At 42.6% G+C, this 26,099-nt stretch overlaps 1 protein-coding gene across 1 annotated transcript; it reads left to right on the top strand.

Moving 5' to 3' along the window:
- Positions 1 to 1,363: 1,363 nt before the first annotated feature.
- Positions 1,364 to 24,552, top strand: gsap (gamma-secretase activating protein). Its single transcript, XM_068307005.1, has 32 exons — positions 1,364 to 1,636; positions 2,251 to 2,321; positions 3,048 to 3,104; positions 3,210 to 3,279; positions 3,494 to 3,541; positions 3,686 to 3,774; positions 4,044 to 4,113; positions 4,216 to 4,265; positions 4,594 to 4,704; positions 4,798 to 4,854; positions 4,967 to 5,013; positions 5,119 to 5,210; positions 5,683 to 5,760; positions 5,845 to 5,931; positions 6,094 to 6,186; positions 6,264 to 6,432; positions 6,895 to 6,985; positions 9,728 to 9,797; positions 11,095 to 11,174; positions 11,415 to 11,495; positions 11,647 to 11,769; positions 11,899 to 11,954; positions 13,686 to 13,717; positions 15,287 to 15,348; positions 16,517 to 16,612; positions 19,739 to 19,809; positions 20,175 to 20,269; positions 20,865 to 20,984; positions 21,913 to 21,974; positions 23,455 to 23,559; positions 24,221 to 24,317; positions 24,439 to 24,552. The coding sequence occupies exons 1-32, from the start codon at positions 1,549 to 1,551 to the stop codon at positions 24,537 to 24,539; spliced, it is 2,619 nt and encodes an 872-aa protein (XP_068163106.1). The 5' UTR covers positions 1,364 to 1,548; the 3' UTR covers positions 24,540 to 24,552.
- Positions 24,553 to 26,099: the final 1,547 nt, after the last annotated feature.

The raw sequence follows: 26,099 nt of genomic DNA, 5'->3' as shown, positions 1-26,099 counted from the left end.
ATTATGGAATACAGTACTGTAGTATTAATGCAGTTCTACAGATGAACACTAGAGGGCACTGATGCAGAGAGAAAGAGGTGCAGTTGGTTCACATGTGTACAGCTGGTTTTTATACCAAAACGCTGGAGGATAGATGCATCTCATTAAATGTGTTTTTTTTTAAAAAGAAGCTTAAATGAGAATATGAGATGCCTATATTCTCTATTCTAGCGTTATTACAACCTACATATAACCTTTTCTACTTGGCACTCCTAAAACGAGACAGTATTAATTAATGTACTAACGTACCAGTCTAATTACTGAATATGGGTTTCAATATTTGTGTTGCCTTGTCCCATGCAATGATATTACCGATAGAAGAGTCAGGATCAGCATGACAAGAGACACGGAAACATTTGGTACAAGTGCAATAAAAAGAAGCAGAGGATAAAACTTCATTATCATTTCCTTGATGGAAGGAACGTAAGTGTCATGACACACGGTTTTTTAATGAGCTGCATCTGGAATGAAGCTGATGTAAAACCATTAAACAACAAACTTAATGGGCTCCAAGACATTCTGTCTTTACAAAATCCCTGACTTGTTTATCTTGAGTACACTTAGGTTGTTTTGTTTTTTTTGTGTTTTTTTTTACCCCTGATGTTAATAGTCTACAGTTATCCAATTATTTCTGTGTGGGTACAGGAATAATCTCGCATTTGTGAGGTTGAACTGTATGTCTGTCCAGGAATTCTTGAAAAATGAGACACCGTGAAGCAGTTGGTTAACTTAATTTCGTTATTGAAAGTCGGAAGAATCGTTCTAAACCCATAATTATATCACTAGTTTTATTTTCACGGGCACACAACAACCTGAGGTGCGTGTAGTAGTTACTATCTAAAAGAAATCTACTTTTAATTTGCAATGACATCACTAAATGTAAAAAAAATGGGTCATGTTACTCCATTCTTCTTTGATTATTCTTCTTTGATTAATGATATTAGTGGAATAGTCATACAGTAGTTAATTTGCATTTACCTGCAGTTATTACTTCCAATAACTGAGGAATTAATGCTTTATAACGATAAATAAGTTTGTGACGAGTGAGAAATGAATGCATGAATACACATTTTTTTGAATAGGTTTTTTAAAATAGCTATAGCAGCTCCTGAATAACTTCTTGAACGACTTGCAAAGACAACAACACCCGGGTGACGCTCCCGGGCGCCTGGAGACCGCCGGGTCAGGCATTCAGCGGGGCGGTGACGAATTCCACCCGTTTGGAGTGACGCGTGTCTCGACCAATAGCAGAAAGATCTCCAGGTGCGGATGGGAGGAGCCAGTGTGAGACACGTGACATTCTCAAACATGTTTCGGAGGGCAGAAGAGGAAGTGGATGCTCATGTGGGTTGTTAATGTGAGTCTCTTAAGTTTCCAAAGTCACACGTGAACGTCACATGATGTTCCGCCGGACAGCAGGTGATGCCTCCTGCCGGGAAAACACAAACGAAGCCGAAGAATTCCAACTGCGAAGATTCTGAAAAGGTTATTCGAGGTTAAAGAGTCCACATGCTTAAGTTAAAGCCACAGTTTGACCTGCACAGAGATGTGGTTTCGGACATCATTAGAAAGGAGGCGTCGGTGTGCGGAGCATCAGGTGAGGCGTTCAAGGCCACACGGTGTGCTGGTTTTTTTTGGTTCTGTTAGTTTTTTTGCTATTCCTGTACGCAACTTTGATAAATCTTTGGCTAGCCATACGAGCAAGAAAGATCAATTATGTAAATTTAACTTTTTTACATATCTGTACTGTAGGTGTGAAATAATATTTACACAGTGAGCCAGTTGTCAGTCAGGCAAAGACAGTTTTTGTAACTTTGGTTTTGCAAGATTGAAACCTTCAAATCTACTGTCGTGAAATGCGGATAGATGTCCAGTAGATGGCGCTCTATGTACTGTTATTATTCATTCTACCTGTCAAAGCAAAAGCTTTTTAAAGATGGAGAGGGTTTTAGAATGTATAAAACTAAAAATATCAACTAAATCTGTTTTATCTAATGAATAAATACCATAAATATCCAATATTTGATCACTGAAAGTATTATTTTCCTTAAATATAGAGACTCAATGCAGATATTTCATTTCCAGATTCCTTCCAAATAATCCGCTGACACATTTGAGTACTTTAAATAACTTATCGTACGTTATAAATGCGCTACATTTGCATTTCATGCTTGGGTGCATGGATTCATAACAGCAGTGCTGTGTCTGCAGAGTATTCTGGAGCAGTGGACACTCGTATCCTCAACATTGAGAGAGATGGGGGCATCCTTTTCTCCTGGAAGGTAAATCCGCAGTGACAGCACTGCATACTAAATGTTTCTTATGTAGATTATGCTCATCAAGAGAGTGTAATTATTCTAATCCTTTTTAGCTCAGCTTACTGTCTGGTTTTAGATGTGTTGCTACCTGCACTCACTTCACTTATTCTCATTGCCATGTGCATTGTGTTGTATGTTTTTTAAACTTTGGCATATGTTTCACAACAAATAATGTTTGTCTTTATATTTCCACCAGTATCTTGTACATTATGTTAGATATAATGTTATATTCCCATCACTGAATTTAAAGTAAAGATAATATTCAAATCCCTGAACCCTGATATATTCTTTTGCAGAGATTTCTTTTGCAGTTCTGCATATTTAGTATCTATGCAAACCCTGAAACCCTTGTGAGACTTGAAAATATATTTCTGTGTGTTGAAGCATGCCTCTCTGCACAACATAAATTTTTAATAACAGACCTGCACAAAGTCTCTGGGCTTAGGAGGTTAAAGAGAGCGTGCAGCCTGAGAAGATGATCTAATCTCTGTTTTAATGCAGGTTTTTGTCATTTAATGCATTCTTTAGTGTGCCAAGATTTCAGAGTATAGTTTTTATTTTAAATTCTCCGACATGAAGCGGCTCCCGTCGGGTTGATCAGTAGGTCAGGAACTGGACTGAGATCATACACGTTTGTAATTGGATTGATTTTATGACATATGCCATAATTATTTTATTCTCTTCTGATAGGGAGCCACAGACACCACCAGAATTGGAAAATACGACCCCAATACCAATCAGAACAAGGTATGGTGTGTGTGTCTCCTTCATTTTTGTGCTACAGACATTCCTCGTTGTGTATGCTTGTGCGTTTGTGCACACGTATGCTCCCATATGTCTTCTCACCAACAGATCTTGTACACGTTCGATAAGGAAGTGTGCGTCAGTAGCTGCTCCGTCAACGCGGAAGAAACTCTGTTAGGTGAGTTTCTGTGATGTATTGATTATACATCGTTCCCAATACTGACCCCTGATCAGTTAAATCAGTTTCACCTCTGTAATGGTTTGTTGTTACAAATCGGGACGAGGCTGCAGACACAGTTTGGTGCAGGTTATTGGTGCCAACGCGTAATTAAAGCCTCATTTAGAGATGGAAGTTTGTCCAAATGAAACGCTTGTGCGATTTTGTCTTCCAGCTGTCAGCCTGACGCAAAACACCCGAGGAATGGAGCGCCTCAAACCACGTAAAGTCCAGCGTCCGCTCCTCTCTGATTCGTTTGTAGACGAATATCAATATCAGCCGTTTCAGCTTCCTGAACTAATCAGAATGCAGCATTTCTAGGTTTTGCCGTCACATCCTTCATTTAATTTCCCTTCCGTTTCTGCAGTATCCAAATGCCTAACTCTCCTGATCGAGATCCATCCCATAAACAACACTAAAGTCCTCAAGGCTGTGGACTGCAGGGTCAAAGTGCAGGTAGAATTCACGTGTGGTCTGTCGCACAGATTTCACCGTTGGATTTCTGGATGTTTGCAGATTTTTTTTTTCCCCCTCCGTCTTTCGTTTCGTGATGTTTGTCTTATCGACAGAGAAAAACCATTAGCGTGGAGCTGGATCTTATTTCCAACGCCAAACATTTTAAAGATGACAGGAATGTTTGTGACCCGCGTTCAAATATGAAACCAGTAAAAATGTAAAATTGGTTACGCATGTGCTGAATCATCGTCTTTGGCTGTCGGTTCTAGTTCCTCCACTCAGAGGCTGACGGGAGGGCGGCGCTGGAGAGCCATCTGCTGCTACTGACGGACGACGGATGTAAGATCGCGTCTTTTGCGTGCCAAAAAACACGTTGGATTAATTTCATAAGAAGCTGCTGTTGGGGTTTGTCCCTAATCTTCCTTCTCCTGTGCGTTTCAGACGTCGATCTCTATCACGTTCTGCTGACGAAGCAGGAGGGCTACAGAGTGGTGAGTTCGACTCTCCATCCGGAAAATTGTTCCCTTCAGCCCAGCTCCTTCTCTTATTGAGTGCAGCTTCTGTGCAAAGTGGCTTCAGTTTCTGAATAGAGGAAACATCCCAGGCTTTAGGTTCTCTGCAGAGTTATAAATTACTTTCACATATCAAATAATTAATAAGCACCAAAAAAAAAAAAAGTTCAGTGTGGGGTTTTTTTTGCACCACCTGGAGCAAAGAATCTGTAGTTTTCGACCTCATTCTCAGGCCGTGAAATTTACTGCATCCCCTTGTGGAGCTTTGCATGAAGCGTTAAAGATGTGAATGTCTGTGGGGAACCAGGTGATAGCCAACCCCGAGCGTTTGTGCAGAACAGCGGAGAGGGTGGCGGAGGATTTCTGTTGGATCCAATGGGACGGAGCGACGCAGAGACTCTACTATCTCACCGTTAACGTAAGACGTCGACGAGCGCGACACGTTTTTTTTCTCTACAGAATCACCCCCCCCCCCAAAAAAAATAAAAAATAACAATTTCTCCCATCGCAGGATAAAGTCCTGTTTCGATGTGTTCAGTTTTACCTCAATCACAACTACGAAACGGTGGTGAGTCATCGTGTAATTCAATAAATGATCAGCCTTCTGCACAGGCTGTCATAATTACAATGTGACTTGATAATAACGCAGGACTCTGCTGCTTTGTATTACCGCCCCACAGCTGGAACTCCCGCTAGAATTTCCCGCTAATCCGTTCCGAACTGTCAAGTAAGGCGACAATTACAAGCTCAGAATAAACGCAGAAATATGTTCCCTCGGCAGGTGATTTGTTCTTTACATCCTGCATCTTCAATTATTAACGTATTCTTCCAGGTTCGTGAATCTGGGCTTCGACCATTATCTCCAGAAAACGTCGGAGGAAGAGGAGGAGATCGTCAGGATGCAAGTGTTCACAGACAGAATAGGTAACGCGCTTTAACGTGTGTTCTCTCTCTCACACACACACACACACACACACACACACACACACACACACACACACACACACAACGTCAGGATTCCACAGGCCATGACTAATTCTGTGTGTTCTGTGTGTGTTCTGCTTTCCTCTTTGTGCCAAAAATAAGAAAGTAAGTTCATTTTTGAAGTTTTTTCGCCACCCCCCCCACCCCCCTCCCCGCCCCTGGGGTGGGATCAGAAAATCAAGACCCTTTTTTTTTTTTTTGATTCAAAGTCTCTCTGTGATGACGCCTTACGCTGTAATCTCACGTGATAGGGTCGTGTTGGGATTATCCTTTCAATCTGCATGATGAATCTTCTTTTCCTGCCTCAAATAAATTCTCATTGCTGCATTATTGTTTCATATTTGTGTAGATTTTCTTTCTTTTCTTGATTATCATGAATATTTTCATGTCCTGCAATGTGATCGGTCTCCAGGAAGCATGTGTCTGTGCCACAGCCAACCGCTTCTGGACAAACAAGAGCTCATCTACACTCTCGTTTTGATTCATAAAGGTGCGTGACGGCGGCAAATTCCTTCCCTTTTTCATTTCTTTTCGCACCAGGAAGTCATAATTTTTTGAATCTCTGTTCCTGCAGACTGCAGCAAGACGTTCAGAGTCCGTCTGGGCGACGAGCTGCCGCTGCAGAAAGCCGCTCAGCTCCATCCCGTCTTCATCCCCATAGGTCATTGCACACAGAATAAACCCCCACCAGCGTGCGAGCCTGACTGACCTTTGCGTGCACAATAGAAAAACACAAATGCAAATGAGAGCTTGTATCCTCTTGTAGGATAATGAATGCAGACGTCTTGCCCTGACACAGATTCTGTGGTGTTCCTGCATGTAGGTTACTACATCCTGGTGTACCTGCAAGGTTATTTCCTCCATTGCGTCAACACCAGACAGCAGGAGATGCTCTGCCACTCCCTGTTTCTCTCAGGTGAGACATTAAAAGAATGTTTACCTCTTTCTTCGAGCATTAACTCACGCTCCGTTCCTCTTTCTCCACCTTTGGAGGTGGCGAAGTGGACTCGGACCTGCGGTGTCAGTCTGCCGACGTGACGGTGTTTCACACCGAGGAGGAATCCAGCAGCAGATTGTTGGACCTGACCACAGGGAGGATCTTCACGGTCGAACTGAACCCCGACTTCCTGCTGCAGATGCTGCGATCAAGCGCTCCCTATAGGTGCGCGTGATTCATAACGCAGTGGGAATGAAGGATTTCTTTGTGCTGAGGTAATGATTCAGGCGGTGCTTATATGCACGGGGGCCAGAGAAGAAGATGGCGGAAAGGGAAGAGTAATTTGAAGTTATTTTTGTTTGCATACACTCGCAGATTCCTTTTTTCAAAAATAAATAACAGCTTTAACTTGAATGCCGGCCAATGGATGCTTTGGATTCAGCCCCTCTAAGCGGCGAAGACGCCTCAGCGGCCTCTTGGCTCGTTCTCTCATTGGACAGTTTGTTTTTTTAATGCTGCTTATTTATTCATTTATTCATTCATTGTGTTCCTTTCTAAATAGCACATATATCACAGGACTGTACCTGACTCCTGGCTGTCTGCCTGCACATTTACTCTGGTGCCCCTCTGTTTGTAAATGCTTATGTTGTATAAAAGTACATTTGTCATATGTCACCTCCATCCAAGGTGTCCCAGAAGCTCGACTGACGCTCAACGCCTGGCCGCCCTCCACTGCCTCCTGGTCTATATGGGAAATGACCCAAACCTGGAGCTTAAGGTACGAATGAAAACAGCCGGAAGGGCAGGATTGTTATTTATAGCGTGTTTACTGAGTTGGTGACACAATGCGAGTTTATTTCTTTCACAAAAGGAAACTAAAACACAACATCTGGGCCCGAAAGTATGAAAAACGTCCCCCAAAACTGCATTTTTAAACAGTCAAACGTTTTGGTCGCCCCTATAATTGAATGTCTTTTCTTCACTTTTAATGTTTTCCAAATTAGGAAACAAAGCTGACGTCATCGAAACAATAAAATGATGATGAATGAAGGTGTCTTTGAGGTCATTGTCCTGCTCCATGGCGCACTATGTCTAAGCATCACCCATCGCTCCTCCTCCTCTCTCTCTCACAATTACACAATAGTCGGAACCAAAAAAATTTCAAATTTGGACTCATCGGGAAACTAATTTAATTTCTGTTCCTGCGTTTCCTGGTCCAACAATTCAATTCTTCTTATTGGTTCCTTCAGTCGTGTTTTCTTTCTTGCCATTCGGCCGGAAAGTCCTGATTCGCACAATCTGGGTAGAAGATGTTGACTCGAACTCTGTGAAGCTTTCGTGTTCTCGAGGCTCTAATTGGAGCTGCTGCTAATTGGCGACTTTTGAGGCTCGTAACTCTTAATAAATCTTAAGAATTTCTGCAGCAGAGGTGAGTCTCGGTTTTCCCTTCCAAGCGTTTGATGTTTGGTTTTTTTTGAGCACCAATTTATTTTGGATTGATTGATTTTAAGTCATGATACTGCAGTTGTTGAACTGTAGGACTGTTTACTGCACACGACTAATGGTCTCTGACACTTTGAGGAGAAGAAATTCATCCAATTAACTTTTGACATGGAGCCCTGTTAATTCAAAATCCTGCCAGGACACACGTTTGTGAAGCTGGTTAAGAGAATACCAAGTGTGTGAAAAGCTGTCATGGATGTAAAGCATGGCTGCTTTGAAAAAATGAAAAAAAAGGTTGAACATGTTTAGTGTTTTTAACACTTTAGTACAGTTAAGTAAAAGAAGTTCCATTTCGTTACTGTTGTAGAAAATCAACAAAATAAAAAAAAAAAAAGTGAAATATTTTAGCAAAGATTAACTTAAATCTTGATGAAGGGAGGAAAGGAGAAGAAAAAGTTGGAGCTCTAAAGCAACTTTAGTACGACATAACATCATTTAGAGAAGTTATCCCTAAAGGAAGAAAGTAAAAATAAATCTACATCTGAAGACGTTTCCGCACGTCTTTGTGTATTCGGTAGGTGTTCAGCGGAATGAAATAAACAACTGGATGTCGCAAGAAAGTGTGCCAGGAAAAGAAGACAACTGGGTAGAGATCAAACGGTGTAAAAAAGAAAAATAGACCAAAAGGAAGGGACAGATTGTTTTTGATTGGGCAAAGCGCCGACGGTGACTCACATTCTATTAGTAGTACGCTTAAATAAAGACGCTCCAACTGTGCTGATATTCTGCATTAAATTCTTTCTTCTTGAGAGGTTATGTGATTCACCAGCTTCATTAGTGCAGATAGGACTGGAAAAACGGACACCTCGCATGAGGTTTTTTTTTGCTCTTTGTAGACTCTGTAATGGGGCTGGGCAACACAAAAAGTTGTGGTTTTAATAAGGGTGATTTCTTTTATACATTTTCTTTTTGCTTTTTTTTTTTTCTTCTGTTTTTCAAAGCGAGTTTGAACTTTTAATATAAAAACTGTGGAACTGACGTTCTTCTAGTCCTGCTTATGTGTCTTTTTTTTTTCCCTCCTCCTATTCACACAAATATTATGCAGCTTTTCTTGGACTCAAACTGACTTTGGAAAAAAAAAGAAATAGTTCTTCAAACAGGAGAGAAAATGAGTTTTCACTCCGTTGCGCTGTGGCTGTTAGATTTGCAGGAACTGTGTTTGGGGGGGGACATTAATTTTTCATGTTTCTTTAATGTAAATGTCTGAAGACAAGAGTCCTTAGCCGTGTTTCACACAATGACTGTTCTGCCATGCAAATGTTGACCGTATTGGAAACACTTCACAAAAGAGTCATTTTCTGTATCTACTTCATGTAGGTTTTGCTCTTTGAAGACACTTCCAGCTCATCCTAGTCTAGTCATTCAAATGGGAGAAGTGAAAATGAGGCTTGGATTGTGACTGAAGTAATTATTATGCCCATTTTTCACAAGCTGCAAAGCATTCTGGCACAAAAATAGAATTTTTCAGACTGACAAATCGGGGGAAAATTAACTTTGCAAAGCAGCAAGATTTGGCAATGTGAACATCTCTGACAAAGATTCTCTAGAATTATGAAGCTAATTGTGCTACCAGATGAAATAATCAGCGGAAAAGGGTTTAAACATACTTCCATACTCATTCTAGTCTGGTGTTGATTAGACCAGTGTTGAATAAGTTTTGCGCAGAAATAGATTATTGGGAAAAAGATGCATCTGTATTTGAATTTCCTGGAAAGCATTAACCGCGATGAATGAGGGCGCACTGTACATAAAAAAATAAAATAGTGATGTTATCGTGTTTGTTTGTTTTTAACTACCATAAAGTCTCATTGAAATTAAAAATAGATGTCTTCATAAGGGAGCATTAGCGTTAGCCGTAAGCTAATTTCCCCACAATGTGACATTATGCTTTTATAGAATAGTAGATCAAGTAAACTTGTTATAAACTCGCTATAACTCCACTGATAACATACAGCTGTCACGTTGCGCTCACACTCCTTTGACTTCCGTCTCCTGTGTGTTTGTATTTCCTGTCCAGGTTATCGACTGGCTGTGCGACAACGTGAACGCCTTTGAATCTTTTGATCAGATCCAGGAGTTTATTCTAGGTCAGCGGCACATAATCTCCCGGGTATCACCTCCTCTCGCGCCCTCCCATCCTGTCGACTGCTTACATTTTGTCCAAACTAAACTGAATTTATGTCCTTGAGGACGTCAGGTTGTTAGATTTGTGGATCAGAGGATGGAATTAGTTATTCTGAGACGTTTGAGATTCAGCAGAACAAATTTGTGCTGAGGTTCAGCCTTAGTGCATCGGTATGAAAATTGAATATTGATGCTTTTCTTTTGTCATCTTATGATAAAAAAATAGAGTCTTTGGGTGTTAGACTCCTGCTTGGACATTTAAAAGCATTAAATATCTAATGCCTGTGAAATTATTGTTTTTTATTTGTTTTACAACACAATTATTCATGAGAATAATCTGCAGATAAATCAATAATAATACTTTCTAACACCAGTAAATCCCACATTGGTATATTGTATAATTCTTCCGTCTTCATTACATAATATAAGCAGTAATAATATTCATAAACACAGACTTGTCGATTTTATTACAAAGTAATGCATCCACATCATATGGTTTATCATTTCAGCACAGCTTTATATTATTCTAATACTCCTATAATAAAATTTCTGGTCATTTAAAACATATGTCGACTAGTTTGGTGACTTAAAAAGTGGCACATTGTAGCGGGTCTTTTCTGATCACTTTAAAATATTCATACAATAATTTACGATATTGCCTGCTGCCATATGCCCGACCCTATCTGAGAATCCATTTATCATGTAAGAACTCATTATTTTGTTGCCACTCAACAGCCAGTTTGATATCTTTCTCATAAAATAGCAGCGTGATTTCACATTATAGTGACTGTGAGTCATTTTTCCAATCTGTCCCAGTAGTGAGAGGTTTTTTTCTGCCAGTCGCAGGTGTTGCTACAGCAGCCAATAAAATGATGGGCAGAATATTCATAAACTGCAGCAACCAGGCTATTATTTGTTGGCCTTAACTTCTCGTTTACTACCAAAAAACTCAATAATGTGAATAAACTTCAAACATGGCCGTCACTTAAACCCAGAGGAACATGCACGAGATCTGAACTCATCGATAATAAGGGTTTTATTTTGAAAAATACCTCATTGAGTAACAGTCTAAGGCTTTTTACGCCTTTAGCTTCTGAATATGTTTTGCAGAGATAATTCAAGTGATGCATTTACGTAAAAATTTAAGATGTATAGAGCCGCACTTCGGTATGAAATGTCTCATTTGTCTTGGAGTTATTTTAAGACGAGACTCCTGCGACTCTGGGATTTACAAAATAAAAGTCTTTCTCTTTCTTTCAGCCTCGCTGTACAGAATAAGCTACGAGAAGTCTCTCAGTCTGGATAAAGTCCTGCCTCACTCGGCTGTGTTTGACAAGAAGGTGTCACGTAAACACACACACACACACGCACACACACACACACACACACACACACACACACACGCACACACACGCACACACACACATTTCCACCTGCGTTCAGCCATAGGCAATAAACAGGCAGCAGCGTACTGTATATGGATATGAATGCAAAGAGGACACACAGTTTCTATTTCTTTCTTGCATGCACAGACACACACACGCACACACACAGGTTTTCATGCATCTTTTGTGTTGCAGGAGGTGTCGGGGTGTCTTCTGGAGGTCCCTGGTGTGTTGTGCACCACTGAGCCGCATATTGAACCCGTGTTCAAAGGGAAGGTAGGTTTTATTGCAGGAAGCAGCTTTATGTTTTTGTCTACCCGTGCACAATTTAGATGCGACTAACCTCAATTCTTTTGAGGCAGTGTCCTTGTGGTGCCAACTGTGGTGTTGATTGTGTGTATGTGTGTGTGTGTGTGTGTGTGTGAAGGCCAGAGGTCCTCAGGCTTTCTGGTCTGAGCTGCAGTGGAACACGGAGAGGACGAGATACCTGAACGCCGTTCCCAACCCCAGATACCGGCCCTCACTCATCCAAGGCGACTGGGATAAACTGGTGAGCGCGGATTAAACTGATTGATGACGTTTGCTGGTTTCCCATCTATATTTGTCGGTATACCTGCTTTTTCTGTTACTGTCCCTCCCTGGACGATTCTTGCTTTTTTCTTTTTTTTTTCCTCCCCAGAGGTCCGAGAAGACAACATCCAGCCGCTTGAAACACGTGGAGGAGAACACTAAGAAGTAGGTCTGCCCTCCACCGGAGCTTTGTGCGGAGGAGTACATTAGTTCAGACACACAGTCCTAACGGGGCAGAGAAAGCATGACTACACCAGCGTTTGAAAAATTACACCATTTGCTGCGCCGAGGCAAAAGCCGAGTCAGAATTTCATCACTTTTACCTCGCGCTGCAGGATCCCCGTCGAAGATGCTCGGCTAATTCCAGATAACGGTTCAACCGCTAGATGGAAGTTTGTAGCTTTTATGGTGCTTTGGGTTGTGATTTAAATTTCTTTAACTTTTAAAGACTTTCTTTAACTCTATCTGTGGTTGGGCAATGAATAAAAGACCGGGATTACAAGAGGATGAAAATGAGGAATCCTGGGAATGTCCCACTGGGATGGAACCAGAGGATCGACTAAGGTTATACCTCTTTTCTGGTTTGGGAAGGCCTCGACGTACCTCCACATTCTTTCACTACTGCTATCCATCAGGCTAACAATTCATTCTTGAACTTAGAAGCAGTTCAACCAGAAAGACCTGATTGTTGTTAGTTGTACGATTGAGGAACTAAAACTCCTTCAAGTTCTCAACATTGGAGTTTGGAAAAGCTCACTAATTTTCACACTTTAAATCCAACCGTGGAGAGGAAAGAAAATGCTATTGGAGTTCAGCTAACCCTGCAAGTTCTATTGATTTCCCCTAAAAAAAATAAAAAAAATCCTGTGAGGATTTAAATCTTTGAAAATACGTTAGAGGTAATGGCGCGTTTGTTGTGGACTATTTTCAACTGCGGATTAATACTAATGGAGCTCTTAGGCACACAGGAATGAACTGGGGGGTTTGGTTACACAGGCTTCTCAGCGGGATTATTTATTTATTTATTTTTTTGGCATTTTGTGACATTTGTTTTAATAACAAAGATATAGAAAATCGACAGCTTACCCCTTAAGCTATAGGAAGGGGTGGGATTGCATTTGCATTTGCAAATATGTTTATGTGATTAGGCTGTCAAGCTCAGACTCACTCTGAGGTAGAATTATTTGAAAAATGAAGCGTAACGCAACAAAAGACGTGAAGTAAAAGTCTGATATCACTAAAATGTCATCAGATTGTTTTGTGGGTTCTGTCTGGCAGCCAAATACAACTCATTCCTTCATTTTCCTGACCCGTTGGGAGCCTTGATAAATATGCTTCTATACAAGGCATTATGAATACAAATGTGCAGCTGAGTTTGTGGAAGGCAGACGTTCAGATTCGATTACCGGAGTGAAGAAAAAAAAAAAAAAGAGCAGAAATGTCTGGTTTTGATTAGAACGTTCACCGCCGACTCTCTTTTTGAAATGAATCGTCTTTCACTTTTTGGCTTCAAACTGCTGCTTTCTCTGATGATATGTATGAATCACCTGTTACCAGGCTGCAGCATGGAAATATCGACTATGAATGAAACAAAGTCAAATCTATTCATACGCGCCGCTGATGTAATATGTCACTGAATTAAACAGAACTACTTCTTTCTTTCTTTCTTTTTTTTTTGTGCCGGAGATCAAACCAACAGCCTCTAGTTCATAATCAGCTGTTCCACAGGATGAACCCCGGCACCTGCTTGCTTTTATTGGTTATATATAACATTTCTGCAGTGGCACGGCGATAATAGTGCTTACCGCATGAAAGTAAGGCTCTTATTCTAATGCAGGCTTCAGGGATTGTTATTTCACACAAAGCTTTTCTTTTTCTTTTTCTTTTTTTTTGCAGAGTTCTATCAATGGTGGACACCTGGTGTCTGGGTAAGACAACGCGAGCCCACTTCACGCACGCATTCATAAATCCCCCCATAGATCCAACACACACACACACGCACGCACGCACACACACACACGGGGAGTCTAAGAGCGAAGCCTATGTGCAGCTAAAAATGCAGGTTTGCTGCTTTGTGTGTTTGTGAGGTTGCATTTTTTAAGCCCACTGGAGAATTTGGCGAAACAGAACTGCTGTGTGGATTTATCCTGGAGTGAAAAACGCAAAAAAAAAAAAAAAAAAAGCAAAGTTGAAAAAGTTTGAAGAATTCTATGATTATATAATAAGCTGGGAGTTGGGTGCTTCCTGCTTCCATCCATCTTTTTCTCTCGGCGCAGCTGTTTGGGCTGCATCATTCAAAACACGGGACCCTCCCTCACCTCGCTTTAATTCACACGTATGATCTCATACGCAATTCTTTTTTTTTCTTTTTGTTTTTTACTGTTTTAACATGTACACACAGATGGTAGTATTTATATATGTATTAAATATTTGGATGTTGTGTTGCATCACACGGACCCCTGTGGGGACATAAAATGTGTTAGCATTTAGCAAAAAGTTAGCAGCCGAGGCTGAATTCAGTTTCATGGCAGCACAAATTAGAATTCAAGCTTTTGCTGGAGCTAATCAGAAAGTCAGGGTTTCATAAAAGTGATTCCATTTGCCCCCCGAGGGCATCAGAAATGGCTGTGCCAATTTTTTCGGTTTTAGTAGATGTAGAGATAATTTTTTCAGACTGATGAACACATCTTACTTCCCGATGGCAGAACAGATGGAGGATCAAGCGATGCTTTACCAGAATCATTAGAATTCAAAGTCAGAAAATAACGAAGTTCTGCACCGAACTCGATAAAAATTCACTCCAAAATCAATCAAAAAAAAAAAAGCAAAAAAAAAAAAAAAAAGCACGGAGTCAGTTTCTCTGCTGGTCCAGAGGACGAGGCTATAAAACTCCTGACTTCATACCTTCTTGCTGAGAATCAGCCACTTGTCTCAAACGTGTAAATTTAAAACCGTAGATAACTTTGAACTGCTGACAGGCCTGCAGTGAATCTGGCAACGCCCGTCTGCTAGCCGTGCCCTGCCAGCACTATTTATAACGGTAACGTATTTTACTGTAACTTCAAAGGGGACGGTCTTTTCGCGTGCACGTGTTTAAAAAAAGTACGGCGGGCGCTTTCACATGCAGGTGGGCAATAATTCATCTCCAGTTTACGGAGTCGGGGCAGGATTCACCTTTTGAGGAGCTGAGAAGAAAAAAAACCAACCCCATAACATGCATGGAGACACACACACACACACGCACACACACGCACACACGCAGCAGGATGCCAGGCTCACAAACCCAAAGCTTTTCATGGATTTTTAAAGGGAAAAAAAAAAAAAAGAAGACACCACAAAAGAATCGTTTGAGCTTTTTCAGTTCCTGCCGACGGCCCCTTTAATGATGTTACGGCGCGGACACACCTGAGGCGTCCCGCTGTGTTCGTTCTGGGCTAGACGCAGCATCAGGGGTCTCCTTTTTTATGTTTGGGTTCTCACTATTTTGTCTCCTCTAGATAAGAAGCTGGTGCCGCTTTTCCAGGAGGAGGACTACCAACAGAGGGCGCTCATTGGTCTGGTGAGAGAGAGAGAGAGAGAGAACAGGAAGCTGTGACCGATCAATCAAAACACTTGGATCGTGTTCAATATTTTTTTATCACAGTCATCATCAGCACTGCTGCTGCTTATTTTGACACCTCACATTCAAATAGACGACGTTTGATCACGCTAGGCTAACGTACGCTAACACGATGGTGGTCTGACTTCAGCACATCAACACCACAAAGTCTTTTCTGCACATTTTGCGTAACGCAGCATCACAATCACCTCTTAAAATAGTATTTTGAGCTTGTAAGTTCCCTCGCAGTGCGATCAGGTGATGAATTGCCATGACAACACCCGATTCAAACAGCGTAAAAATCCGTCTGTCGTCCCTAAAAACCCAACGTTTTACATCCTGCTGCTCCAAATCAAGGAGCCGGGGAACCGAAGCTGAAAGAACCAAACACATCCTTTATCGTTGGCGTTCGAGATAAAAGTTCCAGCTTTGATGTCTATAAACTAAAGGAAGTGAAAAAGAGGCGGCGTTTGTTGTAACCCCCCCCCCCCCCTTAGTCGTATTGAACAAGACAGATTGTTGATGTACAACTCAACGCCGGTTGATGTATAGATCCCTCGTGAACTCCTGGCAGCTGATCGCTCCCCTCCGCCGTCATTCTCCCTTTATGCTTCAGCTGAGTCGGCACTCTTTGTCTGCCCTGTGTTTGAGTGACAATTTCATATTTCCCAGCTTCCCCTTGTCCCGTTCATGCGGTAGCATCCGGGCTAAACGCTAACAGTCACTTGGCGGCTGTGACCATCTCTCTCTCTCTCTTTATTCCCATCCCGTACGTTTTTGTCTCTTTTGTTTCGCCCCATCTTCCATTTCGCGCTCCTCTTCTCCACAAAACATGTAAGGTCATTCTGTCAAATTTACCCCCCCCTTTAGTCCGTAACTCTTTTCCAGCCTTCAGAGTCATGGCTCTCCTGTCCTGTCCTTCTCTCATCTCGTCTCCGCGGTTAAATCAATTTTCGGAGACATTAGTCGGGGGAAATGTCGAGGTGAACTCAATTTGACCCCCCCCCCCCCCCCAGCAAAGCGCAGGCAAAGAATGCTAAAAACACACAAACACAAAGTTTGACTCGCACACTCCCCGTGCATTCTGGGAATATAATCAGTCTGAGTTTCATTCTCCTTGCGTTCGCAGACGGTTGACAAACTTCGCGAGCATCTCAACAGGCACCTGCCTCGACTGGGGAAAAAGAAGATTGACCTGCTGGTTGTCAACTATGTCGCCAAACTGGTTAGTGCCATGAGTGTGTGTGTGTGTGTGTGTGTGCGTGCGTGTGTGTGTGTGTGTGTGTGTGTGTGTGTGTGTGTGTGTGTGTGTGACCACTGCAACCCAATAGATCAAGGATGTCAAACTCCCTACCATCCCAGACCACCATTTTTGATGCTCCCAGGAGGCTGGTTGTAAATATGAGACAATAAATTCTTCTTTTTCTATCGGCTGTTCCGGATTAGGGGTCCCCATCTGGTTCAGGTTTTACACCAGAGGCCCCGACGCCCTTCTTACCCAGGCGTGGGACCAACATCCAGGCCGCACTTGTTTGTGCACTCCTTGGTGACTAGGATGAGCAGGGGGTTCAGGATTTTGCTCAAGAACTTCATAAATGTATCTCTACTACACAATAATTGCTTTCTAAGGAGTTAATCATGAATAATTTGCTCTTCACTGCACGGATAACAAAAGTCAGGTTAACGAAATCTCCAACTCCTAGATTTGCATTTCCTTTCTGCTTAAGCTCTCGGCGTGTCGCGCAAAACGAAGCTAGATCCTTGAGTTTGACAGACGCTCTCGAGTCGCTCGGTTCGGTAAAGTCCGTCTTTAATATTCCTGGGAGGTAAAATATCTTCACAGCTAGGAGCCCCCCCGCTGAAAGGAGACATCCAGCCGCATTAAATCAGACCAAGGGTAAAAGCAGGACAGACTCGATGTCTTTTGCAAATGCAAAGAAAATCCTGCTGGTTCTCGACGGATGAGCGGCGGCGGCGGCGGCGAGATCTGGTCAACCTGCGACTTTTTAGATTCAAAAATCAAAGTCATAAAAAATGCTGCTGTGATTCCTGACGTGTGGGGAAAAAAAGAAGTTCCCCTGAAGCCGGAGTTATTAAAACAAACTCACTAAAAGACCTATTTAGAACCCTTCAGGGGCCTTTTTTTTCTTCTTTTTTTAAACTACAGGAACCGTCGACCCTCTCGCCGGCGGGGCGATGTGCTTACGCATCAAACTGAGTCACGCTGTAAAATCTCAGGGCGGTGCTGTTACCACCGGGGCCGACTTCCCTTCACATAAAGAACATCTCGCCCCCGGTGTCAGAGCTTATTGAGACTAATGGCCGCGTTGAGACAGGGGGGAGAAGTTAGGGGTGAAATAGATTACGGCGCTTAAGAGCCAGAGAACTTCTGCTATGACACATCGCATTTCCACAGCACATTATTGTCACGGTTATTTATTTCCTCCCTCTGTTGCTACAGACAAACGAGGAAAATTCCTTCTTCTAACAATGTCAGGGCGAGGAAGGGAACCCGCTAATAGTTGGAATATGAATCATTCAAGGCACAAATACGTTTAAAAACTAATGCAACGGAGTGAAATAGGTTGAAATATTTTTAATTATGCAGAAAAAGTTATTCCATACCCAAGGTTATTAAAACTTTGACTCAACAGGGGACCCTCACTGAGTAAATTCTGTCTCTTTGTCATGCCGAGGCTCATTAAGACGAATCGCTGACTCCAGATTTTGCTCTAATAGTAAGTCACACGGGGAATACTGTGTATGAGTTCCTGGCTTTTAAATCACGGATTTCTTTTCTGCCTTAAAAGCATCCCGACGTTTTTTTCCTCTTTTTTATATTTTGTTATTTTTCACAGATCCTCAGAGACTTAGATTACATCAGCAACAAGCACAACACGTGTCGTTGAGATATGAAGGCAATTAAGTTTGAATAATATACTCTTTTTTTGTTCAGTTTGAAGGGTAAGTTTTGAAGAATGCATCAAGCAGTTAATTTAAACTGTTAGCAGACCAGCAGAAGAATTGTTTGCTGATCAACAACAGATTTGGACTTGTGGAGGCTTGATCTGTTGACAGATGTTGGAATTAAAGTCACATTTAGGTTAGAATGAAATGAAATAAATGAAAGCATTTAGAGATTGAATCACAGTGACTATAAAAAATAATAATATACAATAAGAACCATATTTATATGAGGGATAAATTAAATTATGACCAAATAGGTTCAGGTTAGAGTTTCAAAAAGGAATAGACTAGGTTCTGAACTAACTAGGTTTTGATTTATTATTTAACACATTAATATTATTTATATTTGTTATTATTTATTTATTATTTATGTTTACACTGTATGTTTGCACTTTTACAGCTCTCCTGCTTTTATGTGCGTTCAATTGCCCCTTGGGGACTAATAAAGTTTTTTTTTTTAATTTTGAATTTGGATTTGAAATGAAATAATGCTTAAATAAGGACACAGAATTATACATTTTGAAGAAAAAAGCCAGTAACTTAAAACTTTAAAGGACAAATTCACAATTTTACCAGAAGTGGGGGGAAAAAAAACAACAACCTCAAAATTAATTAGCATATAAAAGTTGAAAATGAAATAAAATTCCAGATGAGGTTTTTTAGGAGTCATGAACGGATAATTTAAAATAAAAATAAGCAAATTTCCAGTCCAACCATTTTTTGTTGATTTTTATTTTTATTTTTTTTTACTTTTTTTTGTGACAACTGTCATGAAAGTATAAAAGTGAACCTGCAGGGAAAAAGTTGTTATCCCGTTTATCCCTGCTTTTATTCCTGTCCGTTACGTAAGCAAAGGCTAATTGAGATTCCCACCCTGGGGTCACCGGAGGACGCCGCTGCCGGTGTTTTGCCGAGGGCATCCCACTGGTGTTCAGGATGTGAACGCGGCCGATCTTCTTCCTGTTATTCTACAGGAGAGGAGTGAGTGTTGATGTGTGTGTGTGTGTGTGTGTGTGCGTCCCAGCGTGTGGCAGGAAAAGCGTTGCATGCGTCAGGTGAATCGGAATGATCCCGGATGCTGACACATGCGTGGTGTAACGACGCGGCCGGGCGGGGGCCGTGTTCTCGTGGAAATGAAAATGGGAAGTGGGGTGAAAAAACAAGGAAGTGATCGGACCAAAAAAAAAAAAAAAGAAAAATTTCCAAGAAGAGAACGTCATGGAAACAGAAATGTCTAAATCTCACATTTCTCAGGTGTATCTAACAGAGATGGGGTTGGGGGGGTGAAAGGGGGGTTTGTGACTCACGCTCATTTGGGTCTAATGGAGCGTCTCCCCCCTCCAGAGCGCTAACGCTCGCGTGTCTCTGCTTGTTTGTGTTTAAGCTGGAGCTCATCAGACACATGCTGGAGTCAGTCTGGCTGAAGCATCAACTGGACCCGTGTGTGTTCTGCTTGTGAGTACACACACACACACACACACACACACACACACACACACACACTGTGTGTGTGTAAGTCTAAAGTCGTGCAATGCAAAATCAAAACTGCTGACAGACAGAATGTGTGTGTTTCTCTTTACGCATCTGTGCTCGGGCGCCATGTTCCCCGGTGTGTGTTTGCATATGTGTGTGTGTGTGTCTGTATGCATGTGTGTGTGCATGTGTCCACATGTGCAAATTGTGGATGACCTCTCTGCACGTGTGCACACCAGTTGCGCAACATTTCCATCCAAATATTTCTGTTTGTGTGTGTGTGTGTGTGTGTGTGTGTGTGTGTGTGTGTGTGTGTGTGTGTGTGTGTGTGTGTGTGTGTGCTACAGCACGCAGCAGGCCAGTCCAGCCGAGTGGTCCGTGCTTCACTTCATGTTTCGGATCCTGGAGGCCATGAAGGGTCTCTGTCTGCCCCTCCCTCCTGGTACCACACACACACACACACACACACACACACACACACACACACACACACACACACACACACACACACACACAGTTTTAGTTGTTATGATTCAAACGTCTAACTCAGAATAACAAGGTGTAGTCCCTCGTTTCCCTCCGTGTCGACTGACAGGCAAAGGGTTGAGGTCTAAACTTCGGGATGGGGGGGGGGGGTTGACGACATAAGAGCGGCTGCTCACCTTCGTCACGGAGGCTGCGGGTGTTAATGTGTGTGTGAAGCTGTAAAACAACAGGAGCTCCAGTTGGAAATGATGCCTGGGGTTGTTTTCGCCGGCGTCTGTTTGACTGATCACAGGAAAACGACGTGATGAATCTTCACGAAACTTGTTGGGACGGTGAAACACGTAGCGGGAAAGGAATCATTAAATTTAGGAGTCGAATCGGATCCTGGGGAGGATGGATATGCCCGTCCATTAGGCATAAACTACCTGACAAGCTGGGGTTAGGGTGGGTCGCTCAGAGCGCTTCCAGTGCTAACACAGAAATACAGTCGTCACAAGAACACAGATGCAAAAATGGAGTTCGTCTCTTCCTCTCCTGTCTTCCTTTCCCAGGTTATCACACGCTGACGGCGGTGCTGGCTCTCCGCTGTCTCCCCCATCACACGTTCCTGCAGTACGTCGACCACGGAGTCCTGCCGCTCACCGAACCCTTCGTGGCGAGAGTCATGACAGGTGGGAAGACTCGCGGCGACGTCACGCGAGTAAAAAAACGTACATATACGGTATGGACTCATCCTGGGGGGATCACTGATTGGACGGCCGTCCTCTGAGTCCGTTTTTAGTCGGGGTCACATCTCATCTCTACCTGCTTGACCCCAAGCCTGGAAGAGGTGGCCGATGACGTCTTCTGGCGGTGACGGCTGATGCAACTGCTTAGTCTTGTCACCTATAATAGCGACTTCTAGCTACTCTCCCGCTGAGGATATGTTGGAGAGAAGTTTAGCGTTTTTGTTAGCCTGTCACAAACAGCGGATCGTCATCAGCGTACGACATTAAAACCCCGACCAGATGCTTTACGAAACACACCTCTAGTTAGCACGGACGCTAACTTCTGCTAGGAGCTGAGGAACTTTTTCCGGTCGTCCTAACGAGGGTGCAACAACCGCAGTAATGGTGCCAAACAGTTTTGGGATGTAAAAAGCGAGAGAAAGTTTATGAAAGGAGTTTAATAATCCGGGGAAGAGCTCATCATCTGCTCACCCACATTTGGATAAAAATTCAGCGTAGGTGGTTTTTATGCTCCGTCTAACAATGCACCCGGAGACAGGCTGGATTTCCTGGGACACTCTTGATGAATTACATCTTCGAGAATTTTTTATTTTTTTTTTATATTTGAGCATCTGGGAGCTGCCGGGTCAAAGTATCTCACAGGCTGTCAGCTGTGTTCCCTTTTTTTTTTTTTTTTTTTGAACTGATGAAGCATTTTAGATTTGAATGGATGCTAATAGGGGGGGGGTGCTAATGGAAAGGAATCGGAACGCTAGTTCAAATGAATTTATGTCGTTTGCGGAAGGGATTCTGAGCAATTAACGTTAATACGCGACACGATGTGAGATCCGTTCTTCAGAAGAGTCGTTATCTTCCCTCTTCTTTTTCCCAGATTTGGACAATAGCGGCGCCAACGAGAGACTGAAGTTCTGCATACTCAAGAGACTCCCTGAGGTACTTGTGTAGCACGTTTCGGTGTGTGTGTGTGTGTGTGTGTGTGCGGTCAAAGAGAAAGGTTTTTTTTACGCAGTCGTTTAAATTAGTTTGAAACATAAAGGAACCCATTCCCGCTTTAATCGCTCCATAAATAAACCCTCGCCGCTATCCGCCGTCCAAACGACGGCGTGGTGAGCATCCGAGGAGCCGAAAGACGAGTCCACGCCCGGGTGAACACCTCAGCATAGGAAGTAAGACGATGCATGAGGCTATTATAATCCCATCTATTAGTCAGGGGGGGTGTTTTGATCTTTTCTCCAATGGTTCTCTCCCCAAACTTCCCATTCTGCTCCAATTAAAGAGTTTGAAGTTATTTTGGGTCTCATCTCCCTCAAGGCCCCCTCCAGCCAATCAGGTACCGACTCTTAGTGTGTCCGTGTGAGCGTCCCTAACTCTCGTGTAACTTCCACGTGTTCCAGTGTGGGCATATTTCTCTGTTTGTGTGTGTGTGTGTGTGTGTGTGTGTGTGTGTGTGTGTGTTTTCACCACACTGTGATCAGAGGAATGTCGAGTGTTTAGTGTTCCTGTTCCGTTTCCTGCCCGTCAGACTTTTCGTCGGATAAATTTGGCAGGCAGGAGAGATTTAGCAGGTACAGTGAACACAAACACACACACGCGCGCGCACACACACACACACACACACACACTTCCAGAGAGGAATGAAGTAGGAGGCCTAAACACGGACAATGAACACGCATCTGTCTGTGATACATCCCAGAAAACCTTCATGTTAAACTTCACTGTCACTTTGGTCAGAGCGGTTATAAAGGGAATGAATTAAAAACGATGGGAAGTAAAAGTGTTTCTGATTGGTCAGAGCGACACACACCTGATGCTGAAGTCACTTTTTTTTTTTTTTTGTAAATGCACATTTTTAAATCTATGAAATGACACAAAAGCATCCCCTAAGATCAACCCTACGTCCCAGTTTGGGTTTGAATTCAAGTTAGATTCCAGATCTGGTGATGGAGAATGTTTGAATTTAATTTAAATTCAATAAATAAAGAGATTCAAAATAAAAGTCTTGCAAGTTTTTAAGGTCACAAATAGAAGGTTGAATTCTTTGTAAACTTTTTTGAGCTGAAAATCAGTTCCCAACCGTTTTTCATAATCGTTTGGACCGTAAAATTACTCATCCTAATCACGACGTCCTTTAGTTTCCCCCGAAGAATTGAGACGAAGCCACCAAACGGGGGGGGGGGAGGAATCGAAATAGATTTACTGATTATAAAATGTGAGAATCTATTCGTCCCCGTTTCTTTCGTCAAACTGATAAACTAGATTCCTCCTTCATCCCCCCATCGGGACTCCGCTCCTCGGAGCTGGTTTCCAGTTCCAGTGGGCGAAGCGGGAAGGAACAGATGTTCCAGGACGAGTTTTGACGCGTGACGTCAGCGACACGCCTGACGTGTGAACTCTCCTTCCTCTCCTCGTGCAGCCGATGGAGCGGAGGATCTACCACATGTGGGACCATCCTGTCAGTTCGGCCTCCATCTCCAGAGATTACGTCAAGACTCTGCTGGAGAAACGCAACAGAAACAAGGTGAGCAGAGTCTGAGCGGCGCCGGCAATGATCCACTTCCTGTTTGCAAGCTTTATCGTGCGTTATTGAGCCAGAGACGTTCGTGTGACGCTCGGTAAGAGTAAGCGTCAAACTCATTTCCCACAATGCACTAATTCAGCCCATTTCAACACTGATAAAAACGTTTTGAACAAAGTTAATGTCCTAACTTGTGTTTGATGTTATTTTTCTTTATTCTCTTGGATAGTTTGATCCTTGATTGATGGGAGTTCTGTGGGTTTAATAACCTGACAAATTAAAATGATTTATGTTAGAACAGAGAAACAAACATTCAAGTTACAAACGTTGCAGTTACATAGAAAAAAATACATTTAAGCAATAAATTATTTAACATTAAGCAGTAGTTACATCTATTTTACATTATCACATTAGTTACATTCATTAGTTACATCTGGCCCTTTGAGGACAGACATTATGCTGATGTAGCCCTCAGTGAAAATGAATTTGACGCCCCTGGTACACAGCTTCCTTAAGAAAAAGTTATTCCGCAGCCAACTTTATCCATAAATGGAAACGTGCCGGATCGGGATTAGCTGCAGATTTGTTTTGACTGTGTTTTCCGGAAGAAAAAAAAATAAAAAAAATCGTACAATCACGTTTCTGCCTTTCCTTCCTCCCTCAGGGATTTACGTCCACCGACGGAGAGAAGCCAGGCTTCAGATCCGACTTTCTGCCTCTCAGCTACCTGGCAAAGAAACTCTCTGATATAGAGGAACGAGGTAGTGTGTGTGTGTGTGTGTGTGTTTTTTTTGTGTTTTTAAATCAAAATATGTGTTCAGAACAACACAATGGAGTGAGGAAGGAAACGTCTTCCGTTTCATTTCACTTCCTGTCTCGCAGCCCCGAACCCTTTCGAGGAGCAGGAGAACGTAGACGCCAGGTTCGTGGAGGAGTCGGCGCTGAAGCAGACGAGGATTCTGCTGGGCTACGAGGAGAAATGAGGGATGGGAGCGGGTGGGTGGGGGGGATTGATGGATAAAGGCGTTGGGGTGGGGTGGGGGGTGGGAATGGGTTTGAAAGAACAGTCATCATCGACTGGGCCGCGAGGACTGATGGCTTGGACGGAGAGAAATGAAAGATGAATTGCGAGATTGAGAGGCGGAGCGCTCGTAAACAACCGCTTGACGACAAACGAGGGCTGAAAGCGAGATGGATGGAAACGGGGGGGGGGTGGGAAAAAAAATAAAAGAATAGATGTGAGAAAGGCAGGAAGAAAGTGATGCAAGAGGGACAGCAGAAGCTAACAAACACCGTTAAAAGAGAATTACATCACAACAGGCGACACGGTTGGATTATTTAATTCAATTTGGAAAGAGAGGATTTCCAACTTGAATGGGAATCAATGGCTGTTAGCAGCTGTTTATCGGGACCCGTTTTTTCTGCAGCAGCAAACGATCGTCGGCTGTCAGACGATTTATGAGCGCCGATGTCAGATGATGAAATCTGGACTGGCGGATCAAACGCATCGGCTTCCTTTGCGTCCGGAACAAAAGAGCTCCGTTTGTCCAATCGGCAGCTCCGAAATAGGATCTTTAGCGGATTGTTGACCAGATTTGGTTTTTAAAGTGACAGGAAATAGCTTTCTTTGTAACAGAGTGATGCACTGGGAAATAAATGTAGGATATACGCAAATGTTTACATCGCATCCACGAAAAACCTTCAGCGTGAAGAGGTTTGGATGGATTCCATCAAGTGTCAGGAAATCCCGGGTTAAAGTGTCTCGTCATCTTTGAGGAGGCCCGGAACTCCAAAAAGGACGGCGATCCCCAAACAGACATCAAAGTCTTCGTCTCAGAAGAAGATCTGGATCGTCCTATAGCGGCCGTCACAGTCGCCCAACTTCAATCTGGTAGAAAATCTCACATAAACCCGGGAATATTACAAACGCGGAGACCTTTGACCTCAAGGAATGGCCTAAGATTCCTTAGGAATGCTGTCTGGGTATGGATCGTGTTTCCATACCCAGGGGTCTCTCTGGATCGCTCTGAGCCATGCTAATGTTAGACGTTTGATTTTTCTGATCTTACTTTATTCATACACTTTAAACTTTGATTATAATCAAGGCACTAATACCTGAAGGTAGTGAAAAAGGGAAAGGCCGCCGTGACTCATTCTTTCCTGGCGTGAATCAGGCGCCCGGTTGCACCGCCATTGTGACTGATGTCTTCCTGTAAGAGGCGAAGTTCTTTTGGTACGGGCATGTTTCTGTTCTTCGTGTTCTGATTTGAGTAAATGACAAAAGATCTCTCTGGAAAAAGGGATGATGTAATCGCTTCTTATGTTTACACAAGAAAAGTTCTGGAAGTCTAAATTGTAAATAAAGAGATTTATTTTAAGTTAACTCTCTTGTTCTGTTCTCTTGTTTTTCTCGTGTTGTTTTTTTCTCTTACTGGGATACTTTTGAGAAATGCTTTCGGGCAACAGACCTTCGCTTGCCAAAGAATTTTCTCTTGCTAACTCTAAAAAATTTAAAGCCAGTTTCACGGAGGGGCCTTGAGGTA

This window comes from Antennarius striatus, chromosome 22 (genome assembly GCF_040054535.1).
Source record: "Antennarius striatus isolate MH-2024 chromosome 22, ASM4005453v1, whole genome shotgun sequence".
Taxonomy (NCBI): Eukaryota; Metazoa; Chordata; class Actinopteri; order Lophiiformes; family Antennariidae; genus Antennarius; species Antennarius striatus.
The sequence above is the reverse complement of the archived record's forward strand: the minus strand, read 5'-3'. Positions and strand labels throughout refer to the sequence as shown.

Excerpts from the sequence above, each read along its gene's own strand:
- gsap (XM_068307005.1), top strand. The coding sequence starts at position 1,549 with ATGCTTAAGTTAAAGCCACAGTTTGACCTGCACAGAGATGTGGTTTCG. Across the intron at positions 1,637-2,250 it reads GTCGGTGTGCGGAGCATCAG|AGTATTCTGGAGCAGTGGAC; the intron begins GTGAGGCGTTCA and ends CTGTGTCTGCAG. Across the intron at positions 3,775-4,043 it reads ACTGCAGGGTCAAAGTGCAG|TTCCTCCACTCAGAGGCTGA; the intron begins GTAGAATTCACG and ends TGTCGGTTCTAG.